At 42.8% G+C, this 15,645-nt stretch overlaps 1 protein-coding gene across 8 annotated transcripts in view; it reads right to left on the bottom strand.

Moving 5' to 3' along the window:
* The window catches only part of tspoap1 (TSPO associated protein 1), a 62,675-nt gene that overhangs the window by 3,225 nt on the left and 43,805 nt on the right, over positions 1 to 15,645 (bottom strand). For 4 of the 8 annotated variants that reach the window (XM_026327883.1, XM_026327885.1, XM_026327887.1 and 1 more), the window contains 16 exons: positions 14,328 to 14,434; positions 14,126 to 14,235; positions 13,162 to 14,037; positions 11,335 to 11,486; positions 10,701 to 11,180; positions 10,207 to 10,590; positions 9,386 to 9,541; positions 8,245 to 9,075; positions 7,471 to 7,567; positions 5,347 to 5,489; positions 4,824 to 4,992; positions 4,032 to 4,100; positions 2,378 to 2,425; positions 1,519 to 1,628; positions 1,349 to 1,420; positions 542 to 661 (listed from right to left, as the gene is read on the bottom strand). In XM_026327883.1, the coding sequence (XP_026183668.1) occupies positions 542 to 661; positions 1,349 to 1,420; positions 1,519 to 1,628; positions 2,378 to 2,425; positions 4,032 to 4,100; positions 4,824 to 4,992; positions 5,347 to 5,489; positions 7,471 to 7,567; positions 8,245 to 9,075; positions 9,386 to 9,541; positions 10,207 to 10,590; positions 10,701 to 11,180; positions 11,335 to 11,486; positions 13,162 to 14,037; positions 14,126 to 14,235; positions 14,328 to 14,434 (3,924 nt within the window). Of the gene's footprint in view, positions 1 to 541; positions 662 to 1,348; positions 1,421 to 1,518; positions 1,629 to 2,377; positions 2,426 to 4,023; positions 4,304 to 4,823; positions 4,993 to 5,346; positions 5,490 to 7,470; positions 7,568 to 8,244; positions 9,076 to 9,385; positions 9,542 to 10,206; positions 10,591 to 10,700; positions 11,181 to 11,334; positions 11,487 to 13,161; positions 14,038 to 14,125; positions 14,236 to 14,327; positions 14,435 to 15,645 lie in introns of those variants that run through there. The other 4 variants (XM_026327884.1, XM_026327890.1, XM_026327888.1 and 1 more) reach the window with 4 other exon arrangements.

Below are 15,645 nucleotides of genomic sequence, written 5' to 3'. Positions count from 1 at the left end.
ATCTAACTATTAGTAACTGGGTTCTACCTTTAAACTCTATGTACCCAGCATTTGCTGCAGTATAAACTAATGTTTCAAATTGTAATAAAAAGAAAACACAAGGATAATATTTAAATGAGGAGGCAGTGGATAAAAATCAATAAAATCGAACTATAGGTTTGTACAGGAACCTTTACACAGGAGCAGTGTAGAACCAGAGGTAAAAGCAGAGACAAGGACATAAACAGGGAGTGAACAGGGGACACTAGTGGAGATAACTGAGCTGCTACAGCGCTGCCAAAAAACACTTACGATCAAGTCTCAAAGTGTACAGTTCGTTTCTGCTTCTGCAAAAGACCATGCAGGAAACAGCAGGGCAGGAGGGCAGAATTAAAGAAACACAACACAAAATGACTGGAAGTACTTCAAGTGACAAAAAAAAACAGTGAAAGAAAATGTTTTTGCTGTCATCGGCTCCAGAAAATGACACATTGTCTGCAGGTGAGGAGGTTTCCCACACTCCCATATAGGAGTACACACTAAAGAGACAGAAATGAGCTACCTGCAATTCCTTTCTGGGTTCTGATGCAGGCTGAGCAGAGAGATGTTCTGCTGCAGCGTCCTCTGGTATGGCCTGCAGGAAGTTGGAGGGCACTAAGCCTCTGTGTCCATTCAAGTCTCCCTAGAGCACAAACGCAACATCAGAAACACGGACATGTAACTCGACTAAATCCATAATTTACAATAATGTATGTATTGGAACTGTTAGAAATCCAAACTTGAGGCCTTCCACAGTTGTTGTTCTGAACATTGAGAACACATTTTAATTTACCAATACAACAATAACAGTATATAACAACTGCATTGTTGTCATTCTGTTTTACATTACATTCTTACCTACTTTTTGCAATATCTATTATAAATATTTACATATATTTCATTGAATTTAAATACTTGTAACATTTTATATATGTGTGTGTGTGTCGTATATTGTAAAGAGTATACATCTGTGCTGCCTCTAAATTTCAGAATGTTTAAAAAATTTGACTTGGATTTATTTTATTCAAGTAGTTCCTTATCCGTTTTAATATTTATATTATGCCTGACTATAATATTATAGTCTTGTATTACTGTAGGACAAATCAATAAAATGAAAACATCTGATCTGTGTAAGTTTATTCTCTGAAAACTGCATTTATTTATTATTTTACACAGTAATATATGTGTACTGTATTTCAATTAGTCCACAGCTGCAACAATCATTTCTGAATAAATACAAGATGAGCTCGATATTTCAAGAACATCAAGAACAATAACTGCTTATCTGTAAAATGTGGTAAGACACAGATCACTTCATGTTAATGCTTACGTAAAAGAAGCCATCTTCGTCCATGTCACCAAACACATGTATGATGTCTCCTGCACTGAAGGTCAGCTCGGCCTGAACAGTCATAACAAACACATAAAGAACACACTGACTACTAAACGTACAGGACCTTCTCTTGAAAAAAAAAACTATTATGCATTTGTGAGCCTAACCTCTATGTCAGTGTTGGGGGAGCTTTCCCTTGGATCATAATCAAAGATGGCAACCATCCTACGAGCTCCTGGGGCTGGGTTTCCCACCGCTGGAGCAGACTGGCTGGGATCTGTCAGTCAAACAGAGAGGGCCAAACATTTCAGTCTGGCATACTGAGGATTAAAAGAGTGGGCCGTCTCTGTAGTTCCAGTCAGCTCATCAGCATGCAGTTCATCATGTCCGCATGTCTGACCCACTCAGCATCATGCAAAGCTGAGGAAAAGTCACACCACTGCAAACAGTTCAAATAAAAATAAAGCAACAGAAATTAGCAGTCAGAGCATTTTGTATTTCTATTAAGAAGGTCACAGCTGTATGAACTGTGCAACACGATGGAAAAATAAAGACAAACGCAAATGTTAGATGATTAACTGATGCCAGTTGAACTGTGAAATGAAAGGAGGATTTAGGAGCAGAGACTGAAGGGAATATGAAGGAACATATTCATATAAAGACAAGACAGTTCTTAAATTTATGCTACTCTCTAACACTCTTATGCAAATCTTTTCTAACAGAATAAAGGTGAAAGGTGAAGGTAAAAACATTCTTACACCTTTTGTGGATGTTTAAAAGGCTCCTCAAGTCTTTAGTATACACCCAAGGAAGATACTCTTACAGACATATGGCAGTAAAGAAGTAAATGATGTTATTGTCAGTTAGAATATAATCCTTGTGTTTCTGACCATTACAAAACAAGAAGGCACAAAACAGTACACATACAAAATCAGGTGAACACATGCTGGCCCCCAGGGGACATGTAAACTTTTGATCATGCAGATGCAAGCAGAGAAGTAGAGGGTCAAAGGGCTAACTACAGACCTTGACTGGAGGAGTCTATGCTCTCCTCCCAGAGTGCTGCGGACTCCACTGGAAAAGATGAGGTGAAGGAAAAGAGCATAAACACAATCACAGAATGATAGGAGACAGATGAGAGTCTGAAGTTACAGTATGTCTCAGCCATCACACTGGATTACACAAAGTCACAGATGGAGATCAGAGGGGAATGGAAGTTTCAAAAAGTGGCCCCAAGGCAATCATGTATTTCTGTTATTATTTTGTTGTTCTGGCCCTGTGCTTCAGCACATTCAATTTAAAATAAAAAATGGATACTATATTATAAGGCAAGGGTCTCCAACTCTGGTCCTTGAGAGCTACTATCCTGCAGGTTTTCCTGGTATCCCTGCCCTTCCAGTTTCTGATTGGCTGAACACACCTGACCAAGGTAATCAGCAGTGCACAGGGCAAGGATATCTGGAAAACAAGCATCACGGTACCACTCGAGGACCAGGGGTGGAGAGCCTCGCTATAAGGGATAAATCCCAGTTTTCATTTGAGTAGGTTTACCTGGGTATTGAAAAAACTGTGTGAGAGATATAGCCCTGACTAGCTGGACACAAAAGAGATCACACATGACTGGTGGAGACTGGCTGTTTGGACTGGCAATGGAAGTGAAGACAATAATAACACGGCTCAAAAACAAAACCATCGTAGATATTTAAAAAAAAAAAAAAAAAGGTACACACAGGAAAATTAGAAAATGTTAACCTGGAGGACTGGAGCACAGGCCTTGTGGAAAAGCTTTACATGCTGAAGAAAAACCACTTTCATGACAGGTTGAGAGTGGAGGTGTCACTGCTGAGAGAAACAGCAGGATGAATGTCAAGGATTGCAAGAGCTTTCTGTGCACTCAGATTCAGCCAAACACTGAAGTGTCATTGGACAATATTTAATCATTGAGCAGGACAATCATCTGAAACAAACGGCCAATGCAGCCAAAGACCTCTCAGGGTGAAGAGGTGAAATATCCTTGACTGGGCGGGTCAGCCACCTGATCCGACTGTGACCGAGCTGAGGACCAGACTAAAGGCAAAGACAGTCCACAACAAAAAGAGCTGAAGGTGGCTGCAGTGAACACTTCACCAGGGGATGATACAACGTGCCTGATGTCTGTGGGTAGAAGACTTCAGGCTGTCCAAATTATTATTATTTCACCCCCTACACTCTGTGTGTTTGAAGGGCTATATGTCCTGTGCAGTTCTTCCTATGCTGAAGTAAACCTTCTTCAATTACAGCTGAGACGTGGTAGTAGTACTAGTATTATTTCAAACTGAATATGTGGAAGCCAAGAGTCTTGTGGTCTGGACTACAATCTACAATGAATATCCAATGAAAACTGTACTGACTCAGAACTCAAGTATGTCCGTTCTAACAGTTGTGACGTCCCTGCATGTCATAAATTACAAGCCCAGGCCTTAACTACAGTTTATATTATGCAGAGAAGACCTCCTCATAGTAGTAATATTGTCCATAATGTTAAGAAGCTGTCTGTTCTGATTACTGCAACACCTGATTTAAAATCCCCCACTGGTCACAGACTGAGAAGCAGCAACTAAAAGAGCAAAACCTAAAGTGAAAGAGACAGAGAAGCAAACCAGAGAGGAGAAGAAAGGAGTCAATCTGCAGCAAGACACACCTTTCTTGGATCGTCTCGGTTTCGGCGGTGGAACAGGGCGACGTGGAAGCTGTGCATGTGTGCGAGTGCCTTTACAGAGTTTTAGAAAAAGGAAAACCAAAAGAAAAATGAAGCCAAAAAGAAACACAGAAATGCCATTTTGAAAGCAGCAGACCAGACCAAATAGACAATGAAAAGCAACAGTGGAGCTATTTAAAAATGACAACCAGTGAACAGCAGGCATAGTGAGAACAAGTGGAAGTGAAGAGGTTAATCCATCAGCAAGTACGGCTCTGTGTAGAAAACAGGAAACACGAGCAAAATGTTTAATCTCACTGAGTGGCTCATAACCACTCTACACAGGTGAGCACTGAGGTTTATCCTAAAGACATGCATGAAAATGCAGTCACCATCTGAAAATATGTGGGCTGTGATTTCCTTAATGGAAATACCAAGAAAGTCTTAAATCATACAAAATTTATGAGATCATTTTAATGTAGTTGAACGGAAACGTGCTTGGATTTGGTGGCTTAGATTTTTGTTTCCTGCTGGTTCGGAAGGACACAGGCCAGAGGGAGCTTTTAATTCTCTCGTGGAGAAACGGCCTGCAGACAAAATATGCCAATGAGTGGATTCTCCTATTTTCACTTACCACTTAAACAGGAACAGTGGTGATATAATGAGTAAAACAACAATTTACACATACGGTACTTTGAAGTGTAGTAGAACTCATTTGAGAGCAAACAACAAAATCAGGAACTGACACAGAATTTGGTCTGAAATCTGCCAATCTGTGGCAACGGTATCACATACCTATCTTCTCCATAGAGGCTCCTGTGGACAAGAAGCCCTGCTGCAGTAGCTGCTGCCGGGTCTCATCATCCTCTACCTGGATCTCAGACACCATGTTACACGGCACGTAGCCCAGACGACCACCAGACTCCCCTCGGTAGAATCCATCTGCATCTTTGTCTCCATAAACCTGAGAGAAGTGTACAAGTGTGTCGATTGAACTGGAATCAGGTAAATTCTCCTTCACACATGGAAACTGTAACATCAACACTGGCTCAAATAGTGGCTTTTGGCCTTCATAACGAGTCAGTCTAGTCAAGTTTTAAAAATGTTCCACAATGGATCGTGATTTCTCTGTCTCAAAAGCAGGTTCAACAATGTGTGCTGAAGCCCCATCAGTGTTTGAAGGATTAACTAGAAATATGTTCAATATGTTGTCAGGATAATAGATATTTGGCACAGTTCTCATCAAAGATATTTCGAATTAAAAACCTGCATGATGGTCAATGTTATTCCAGTGGTGCCTGAGCTGTGAAAGACATACCTTGATGATCTGTCCTTCACTGAAGGGCAGCTCCTCTTCAGCAGCATCAGGATTGGGGGACATGGTGGCAGGATCATAAGGGAAGAGGGCCACAAAGATTCGTATGTCACTGTCTCCTTTCATCTTCGGTGAATCAACACCACCTAGACACACACACACACACACACACACACAGAGGTCTGTTATATTTAAATTATGCCTACAGTCCACAGCTGGTTTATATACCATTCACACACATCTTTCCTGTGTTCCAAGGATTTAAGAAGTTAAACTCGTGCATGCATTGTAGAGTATATAGATAAGTTTCTCTTCATTATTTGAATAAGGCAACTGATCTGTAACTATTGTGATAATCAGACAGTTGTTTCATTCATCCATCTTCTACACCCGCTTATTCCTAACCAGGGTCCCAGGGATCTGCTGGAGCCTATCCCAGCTCTCTTTGGGTGAAAGGCAGGGGTCCACCCTGGACAGGTCACCAGTCCATCACAGGGCCACATAGAGACAAACAACCTCACACACTCACACTCACTCCTATGGGCAATTTAGAGTCACCAATCAACCTGACATACATGTTTTTGGACTGTGGGAGGAAACCAGAGGACCTGGAGAAAACCCACACAAGCACAGGGAGAACATGCAGACTCCACACAGAAAGGTCCCTGACAGGTTGTGAACCCAGGACCTTCTTGCTGTGAAGCAACAGTGCTAACCACTCCATGCTGCCCAAGTTGTTTCAGCCATCACTCAGAAATGAGAAACATCTACTGGATCAAACTTCTCAAATCACAGGATTTAAAGCCATTTCTGTTTTATAGTTAACAGATTAATCATTTTTGGTTTCGGACTATTGGCCAAAACAAACATTTGAAGATGTTACTTTGGGCTGATGAAAAACAATTAATTGAGAAAATAATTAACAGATCGATAATCACAGCCCTAATTCATCCATTATTTAACACTTTGGAACTCCTGTGTTCAATTTATTGATTGTTCATATTCTTACTTATGTGCTTTGTAAACCTTAAATGCAATTTACAGTTACAGGCACCTTAGCTATTTCACACAACAAATCTGCTGCAAAGGAGCCATGCATGGCTTGCAGACTTCTGCAAATAGCATGGCCAGCCTGCCCCTCCCCCACTGCCCACCAACTGCAGTGAACAGTGCATGCCCAGCACAGGCATGTCCTTAAAAGAGGTAATCAAGCTAAACCGCTGATCCTAATCTTTGTGAACCATTTGACAAATGTGCAGCCGCTCATGATCTGCAGCAACTGAGCAACAGGAGAAACATTTTGACCTACCCTGTTATCAACTGTGATTTTAATACCTCTCACGTCACAGATCATGCAAAGCACGATGGTATGGCCCCTTATATGTAATTGAAGGACCACCCTAGTATGATTAAAATAACTGTAACCTATTTGACAGCAAGAGTTTTGAGCTCTTGGTGAGATTTCCAGCTGCACTGAAGAGACCTTCAACTCATCAGGGAGAATCAGCCCATCTGTGGCAAGAGCCATGCGCAGACAACTTACATACTTTCACATCCTCACTGATTTTCAAGTAGATAGGACGGAACTTCTCTCTGCTCCCTTCCTCTATCTGTGTGCACGTGTACGCTTAAGTATTTGTGTGTGTAGTCAACTGTGCACCCACACATACACCATAAAAGGTCAGGTTTGTCAAAAGAATGCACGGTCTGTGCCATTAAGACAACTGACAAAGAAAGAAGACAGGAAAGCTTTGGTTGAAGGAAGAAACAGAGAAGGACTCATCTGTCCACACTGCAGGTCGTTTCTTTGCTGGCTAATCGAGGTTACTATTTTAACGTCTGTCACTTCCTCCTGTCATGACAAGCCACTTTGGGCTAAGCTGGTTCTCAGCTTAGCAGGCTTTCTCCCTCTTCTCCACTGCAGCTACAGCACCTCCTCCCCTCTGACTCCCCTCCCTTGCTTCATAGGGCACTAATCTCACTATCATCATGTGAGGGTGGAGGAACCTTGCCAATAGAAAGCACAGGTGTGTCAGCATTGCCTCATATTTCCAGTTGCTGCATATCTGCATAGCTAAAACAGGAAGGGACAGAAACAAGAAGCCAAAACAGGAAGGAGTGGCTGACCTTTGAGATGCCTGGCCTGCAAGCATGCTGGTTTAGACAAGAGCTCAGCCTGGCCTCCCCACGATGGACCTGCCTCAGCCGGGATTTGGCTTTGCCCCTGATCAGGATCAATAGATCAATAGAGGAAAAAAACAAAACAATAAGAAAAATGTCTAACATTGAAACTGAATCATTACTGGGGAGGACAGGACACCTTGGGGTTCAGGAAAGAAATACCTAAATGCAGCTGTTCAATTTTCCAAACAGTATTTTAAAAACTCTTACTTAATTACTTACTTCACTTACTTACTGCAGTAGAGCTCAAAGCCTCATTAAGTAAGAGAAACCCCAGGGCCTCCGATATTCTACTGTTTCAACATAAACTTCTTCCTTTTTTGCATTGTGATGGTGTTAACAGGCACACACACACATCAAAGGACAACCACAGTAAGCTTAAGCAGGACAAAGTGGTGACTAATTTAAGACAAGAGCTGAGTGGTTTTCCAAGCTGTAGGAGAATTACGTGCAGTCAGACAGAGGGAGGACAGGCCACATCTCGGCAACTCAACCAACATGCTATTGCTGAATAATATCGTATAGGGTGTTTGCTTTTGTAAAATAAGGCTACCTGGCCTCCCTCTGACCACTGCAGTCATGATGATTTAAAAGTAAATTGTTGTCTATTGAGCAGTGGAATTAAGTGACCTTCACTAAAGATTAGATCCACACTGATACAGGGGTGAGGAGCAGGCTGGGACAACAAACCCAATGATGCTGGTCTGTAGTGCTTTTTACCATTGGTTCAACCTTCTGCCCTGGGCCATGAGGAAGTCTGCAGTGCTCCATTTGGGCTCCCTCCACCCACCACTCGGAGCTCATCTGCTCCACCACCACTTCCCCAGGATTGTATTCAACTGGATCCTCATTGTCATCTGTGCCATACTCCACGTCGATCTCCATCCCGCAACCAATAGGTGACTTCAGTGTCCGTACTGTTTTGCTGACTGGGTAGGGTCTTGGCGGGGTAAGGCCATGGCTGAGGTTTGCTGCAGCAGTGACAGCCATCTGACTCCTGAGCATGGCCTCCCTCCTAAGGCGATCCCCTAGCCCTCTGAGTAGTACTCTGTCTCTACTGTTGGGGGTTGGCTGCGGAGGACAGCGGGCTGAGACCCGCTTGCTGGTGGGACCCTCATATAGACTTATGTCATCTTCTTCAGGATAACTGATGGTATCAACTGTTTCTGCGTAGTGCACCCTGTGCTGCGTCTTAGGCTTTGCATGCAAGGTTCCGTGTCTGGGTAAAGGCTCTTTGGTTAAGGATCTGGGATCCCTGTTGAAGTGGTGATGGTTGGGGGGGATATGTTGGTGTGGGTTGGGGCTGTGATGATGTGTGTGTTGCTGGGAGATAAGATGCGGCCGTTCTGAATCTCTGGGGTGAAGGTGGCTGTGGCTGGGCCTGGGCCTAGGCTGACCGCGGTGGCTTAAAGGCTCTTCTTGACTGCTATCTTCCTCCTCTGTCACCTCAGGAATGCTGAACAGCTGCTTGCTGTTGTATGCCTGGGGGGGCAATTTAAGGATCCTCTCAAGAACCTCCTCATCACTGTCTGGAGGCTCCAACTTACATGACTACAAGGAGCCCAGGTCAAAGGAAACAAGAGTGGTTTGGTGAAGGTGAGATGAAATATCATATTGTTCAGTGAAAATAATTGAAGCAAAACAGATGACAACCCGGCCATGCAAAGAAGAGAGAAAAAAAAGAGGAAGAAAAAACAAAAATAATCAAACACAATCAGAAATATGACAGAAAATGTCACTACACGAGAACTATGCAAAACAAATTGAAGGAAGCATATTTCATTCTAACAGCAGAAATCACTAAGTGACTATGCAAATATGACTATGCATGACTGCAACACAAGTGCACTCATTCCTTTACCCTGTTTGCTCCGACTGTATATCCCCGGGCTTGTGCTTCCCCAAGTTGGTCGGAGTAGAGGTCTTCCTCCTCCTCCTCCAGGATGTCAGATAGGTCTGAGCGGCTGTTGTCTGCATGGTAGTCACTCGGAGGCTCCACAAGCCCTCTGCCATAACTCTGTCAAAAGATAGGTAAACACTTTGAAATAAGCCATCCAATATGAATTTATACTGATTAAACCACCAAAAATGTTCTAATTCAAAAAAAATAGACAGTTCATTTTGTTGTATAGTGAGTAAAAGAAATACAATTTTAAGTTTGACAATACAGTACAGGTTGCAGGTACAAATGCGCACTTGTAAGAAAAACACAAAGCTGCATTTCTTAGTATTTCTATTTGATGTACATGTCTTGGCTTTGTATAACCAGTACTTCCAAAGGGCCAGAGAGCCTCTAGACACTGCACACTGTATCAGCGTTTGAAAAGCAGCTTTGCCAACACTTTCCTTGATTTAGTAGGAGTTCTTTATATTTGAACAAAATATTATGATGCCCAAACTAAAAACTATGCATTGTACATTGCCTCCATTAATTCATCAGGATAAAGTGACATTATAACAAGTTACTTTACAAGCAACAGATAATACGAATATATTTAGGATCTGCTTCCTTCAAAGCTAATAGATTCGATGAACAAGGTTGATTGAGTCCAGAATAAACTGTTACTATAAATACAAATTGGTGAGTCAGACAATGCCACTGGAGGGATCAATGAAAAACTTAGGCACCTTACAATCCCCACAACTACCCTGTGTAGAGTTACACAATGAATTAGGTCCGACCTGTTGCCTACTCCAGAACGCTGGTTCATGGTCCTGTCTTAAGAACTCCTCAATGGACACCAAGCGGGTATTTTCTTGTTCTTCCTCTACCTCTGACTCCAGAGGTGAAGTACTGGGTGGTCGGAGGACATTAGTGTCCTGAGGGTTAAGGAGGTCTGAAATCGGCGCTTTGGGAGGGGTAGGGATTCGCTCAGGGGTCTCCAGCTTGGCACTGGGGTCCTCGATGAATTCTGTGATGGATGGGAAAGGACGTATGGTTCCAGGGCTGTCTGTGTCTCTGCGCAACTCTGATACCATTACTGTTGTTACCGGTCCATGTGCAGGTGCTGTTGCTGCTGCTGAAGATAGTTGAGGTGCTGACGTGGTGGAGGAAGTCACACTAACCTGAAGATAAGAAAGACAATCTGAAATGCTCTTTCAGGAAGTTTATTACTGTACTAAGATAAACATGTAGTAGTGTCTTATATCTAAGAGGATGGGAGAGTAAGGGTTACCCCTGGAGTGATGGTGGAGGCTACTGGCATTGTGGCCTCACACACAGCCAAGGAAGCAGAAGACGTGGGGTTGGCCCAGGCCTTTACATATGAGGCAGATGAGAGAAAATCTTCTGAGTGGAGAGCATGAGGAGGGTTGGCAGCAGCCTCCACTGTGAGGCCAGTGATGTGTGTATCTGATGGCAAAGTGCTGGGCAGCACAGAGACTTTGGCAGCTGAGTTCATGTAGGATGGTGATGAGGGCAAATTACTGGAAGCTAGTGGGGTGCATGGTAGTGGGGGTGGCACAACTTGGGTGGAGACAGCTGGGCCTGCCATGATGGCAGCCAGCTTGGAGGGCACATTGACTGGCAAAGAGTCACAGGACTCCCCATGGGCGGACATGGTGCGAACAGTGAGCTCCTGAGCTGCCTGCAGGGACTGGATCTGAGAGGGGCCCAGTAGGGCACTGCCAGCTGTTGGGGAAGATACCTCCAGAACCTTGAAAAGGAGAACCATAAAATTCCCAAGTCACATGTACATTAAAAAAATATAAACACAAACAAGTATATACTGAATTGTAACATCAATTTGATGTTGATAAAAATATTTGTTTTTGAAATTGAACTTTCAAGTTCAACTGAAAATTTCTTGCCTTTTTCTTATCAGCATATATCGTGTACCCAGTGACACGGACTCCATTGGAGGTCCCGGCAGCATCTATAGTGACCGGCAGCCAACTGATGAGAGCAATCCCTGGAGAGGGACCCTGCTCTAGCTGTACATCCAGAGGAGCATCAGGGGGGCCTGCAGGGATTATAAGGATCACACCACAGCCAGTGGCATGCAAATTATAGAGGAGCATGTTTATAAACAGGCGAGTCATTCATACAGAAAACGCACTGCTTGGAATAAGAAATAATAATCACAATGCGGATATTATTCTACCAGGTAAGTTGCCATCTAACACTGTAAATGAACAGTTAAAAATTTAAAAACCATATACCTGGCTTCCCAGAGCGTGGGCTTGAAACTTAAGGAAATTTGAATAATTATAGAATGAGCTGAAATCCAATATGTCCCTGATAACAAATATGGTTCTGACAGACCTTAAGGATTATTTTAACTAAAATATTGTTTACTAGGAGGAGCAGGAGAAGGGAGAAACTGGTAGCACAGACTGACAGTAAAAAACACAACAGAAAAAAATCAATCCATCCATTATCTATACCCGCTTATTCCTAACCAGGGTCACAGGGATCTGCTGGAGTCTATCCCAGCTCTCTTTGGGTGAAAGGCAGGGGTCCACCCTGGACAGGTCACCAGTCCATCACAGGGCCACATAGAGACAAACAACCTCACACACTCACACTCACTCCTATGGGCAATTTAGAGTCACCAATCAACCTGACATACATGTTTTTGGACTGTGGGAGGAAACCAGAGTACCTGGAGAAAACCCACACAAGCACAGGGAGAACATGCAAACTCCACACAGAAAGGTTCCTGCTGGGTTGCGAACCCTGGTTCTTTTTGCTGTGAGGCAACAGTGCTAACCACTCAGCCACTGTGCTGCCTTCAACATAAAAATATCAAAGAAAATAACAATAGCGAAAAAGGGGAAGGTGTGCTTTAAGATCCAGAAAATGCCAATTTCCTAGAAAGGTACTCCACTTCCCTCTTCCATTCAAATACTTGACCAGCAGGTGAGCTTATGATGGCAACTCTCATGAGTTGAGTAATCATTTTGCCTGTTTTCCTTCCTTTTACATACAGTGCATTCTGTGCCAAAGATCTCTTCATTTTTTATTACAGGGAAGGCAGTTTAGAGCAGCTTGCAAAAGCTCTGACACCCCCATGGCCTATGTAGGACGTAAGCACTACAGTCATTCATGGTTAGATTACAAATCTTTCAGGAAACTGCTTATGATATTATCAATACCAAGGTCTGGTATGCTCACACACACACACCAAGCCTATAGAAATATCTTGGATGAGTTGAATGCACTTTTAGGCGTGTGTATACCAGTTCAAGGAATAAAATCATCCAACAAAAATGTCTGAAATGTTTTGCATACTTAAAAGTAGCTAATCTAATCTAATTTTAGGTCCAGTCACTTTATTTTTACTGTTAGTGAATATGATTAAATATACTGTACTTACATTCCCACATTAATGTGCTGTGTGGGTTGAAATAAGTGTGTCTAAATTAAAACATCTGTTCTCGCAGAGCAACAGTGTCCCACATCAAGTATTATTTTGACAGCTTCTCAGTGTGTGAAATCTTTAATCTGGATCAAACATTTGACCCAGACTGAGCCTCATTTTCATCCAACTTGAACATCTGACCCGACTTGATTTTGAATGGGGAAAAGATGAAAGTCTTATTGATTTATGACCCATAGACTACAGTATGTGTCAGTGTACTTAGCATGGCACCTTTAGGGAGCATCTGATATTAGATAAAATACTAAAGCCTGACCTGCCATTAGTGTAGTGAAGGTGACTGTAGTGCTTCTGTGTTCACGTCGCTCCACAGGTAACTCCCATGGTGTGCGGTGCGGCCGTGCCTCCACTTTGACTGTATACTGCAGGCTAGGCAAGAGGTTATTGAGGCACAGCGAGTAGCAGCCAGCCTTCACCAGCTCACACTCCTCTTCATTCAAGGACACAATGTGCACATAGTTACTGTTACTGGGCAGCCAGGTCAGGTTGGCAGAGGTGGCGGAGATGCTCTCCACACGCAGCTGAGTGGGTGCCACACACACATCCCGACCAACCAGCATGCTACAGCGTAGCTGGTCTGAGAGGCCCTTCTCTGTCAGACTTTGCACTGATACACGATAGGTCTTGAGGTTTATGTCCAATCGCTCTAGCACCGCTTTGGTCTGGGCACCGAAGGGCACATTGAGCCGTAGCTCCTGGTCCACATAGACATTATAGCTCCACACATTGCCCCACCCAGCCGGCACCAACGGAGGGTCCCAGCCAATGATGATGCTCTTCGCAAGCTGCTTGATGAGGGTGAGCTTACGTGGGTAAGGCACAATGTCCACTCCCACCTCGTCCAAATCCAGGTCCAGGCCGTTGGTGAGGGGAGCTGGGACAGCCAAGGCCGATGCTGGATCTGAGAGGGCTGAGGCAGGGCCAGAGGTAGCAGAGGCCTCTGTCCTTTCTGAGGCGCTGATGCCCATGTGGAGGTGATGCTGGTGGCTGGCACTGTGCAGGCTGCTGTCTAGCAGGGAGGTGTGGGACATGTCTCCTGTCTCTGGATGGTGAGTACTCATAACATCATCATCTGATACACGTTCAACAAAGTTAGAGGGTACCAGCCCTCTCCGTCCGTCCATTAGCTCGCCTGAAAGGAGCCACAGTAAAATACTGAACCCCACATACAGGCAGGAACATGAAAATATAAAAACCAAACAAATATACTCTAGACTTACCTTCATAGAAGCCGTCCTCATCCATGTCTCCATACACATAGATGTATTCTCCAGCAGTGAGTGGTAGCTCTACTTCAGGGTTGTCGTTGGGGCCATCATAAGGATTATAGCTGTTGAAAGTAAATTTGCCAGGAAGTTGTCATGTCATGTTAACAAACTACTGATGCAGTGAGTTTGACTTCTGTCTTGATATAATATTTACCTGTATCTTGCAATGAAAACCTGAAGCTTTGCTGCTCCTCTGCTGGCTGTGTAAGGGGCTGGAGCTACGTCAATGTCAAGCTCCTCTACTTCACTGGCAGTGTCTACCTGAGAACACCATGAATCACAAAAGCTTTCAGGTTTTCATATAAATACAAGCAATTTTTACTAGTAAATTGCTTATATTTATATCAGAGTGTTAAAAGGGGAATATAAAGAAAGAAAAAACATTTGTTTTATAAGTAATTGAATGGAGGGTCTTAACGATATACATCAATCATTATTTAAATGAAAGGTAGAAATAGAGGAATCGTTGAGAAATGGCTTAAAAAAACATGTAATCCTGCCTCTATCAGAAAGTATTAATGTACAGTAGCACTATTAGATTCAGTGTTATATTAAGTGTAAATTTCACATATAAACAAATATTATATTGAAAGACCATGACTGTGTTTAAATCACTATAAAGGAAATCACTGTTGCCCTGTGATGGACTGGTGACCTGTCCAGGGTGTACCCCTGCCTTTCACCCAAAGAGAGCTGGGATAGGCTCCAGCTGATCCCTGTGACCCTGATTAAGGAATAAGCAGGTATAGATGATGGATGGATGGAAATAATTGTCATAAGATGTTACATTGAATTGAATTTCGTTACCTTACGTAATGGTATGTTATCTTAGATACCATGAAAATTCAAAATTCTTGTTATACTGTGATTATATTAAGGAGTCTGTGATTAGTAGAGGATCACTACTACACTACACTACACTACACTATACTATACTATACTATACTATACTATATAGTAGTTGCTGTGGTGTTTAATTTGTATCAGCTACAAACACTACATAAGTGAGGTTGTATATTTATAGCTCAGTGGAGAAACCTTTTTAAGGATAATCATTTACAACTACTACTGTAAAACCTTCATAATCCACAGTGGCCAGTGGATTATTTCACTAAATATGAGATTTACTGAAGTGTGGGTACACAAGCAACTGGTGAAAAAAAAAAACACCAACCATCCAAAAGTCTTTTGAGACATGGCACAACAGAATAACTAAATCAGCACAGCAGTCTGTAATGTGCTCAGACATGGTGTATCAGTATTCTTAATAAGAGGACTGCAGCAGAGTAGCAGTACTAAATAACGGCAAAACCTACAGCCGCCAGGTCTTCAAATTAACACTTGCCCAACAAACACATGTGAAAATCAAAATGTATTAACTACCAGAGAGTTAGATGTTCTGCTAGCTTCCAAAGATTTAAGTCATTTTAAGTCATGTTTACAAACTTTATTAGTGTGAGAGGTGACCAATT

Source organism: Mastacembelus armatus, chromosome 14 (assembly GCF_900324485.2).
Source record: "Mastacembelus armatus chromosome 14, fMasArm1.2, whole genome shotgun sequence".
NCBI classification, from domain to species: Eukaryota; Metazoa; Chordata; class Actinopteri; order Synbranchiformes; family Mastacembelidae; genus Mastacembelus; species Mastacembelus armatus.
Note: the sequence above shows the minus strand (reverse complement) of the source record. Positions and strands in the feature narration are given on the sequence as shown.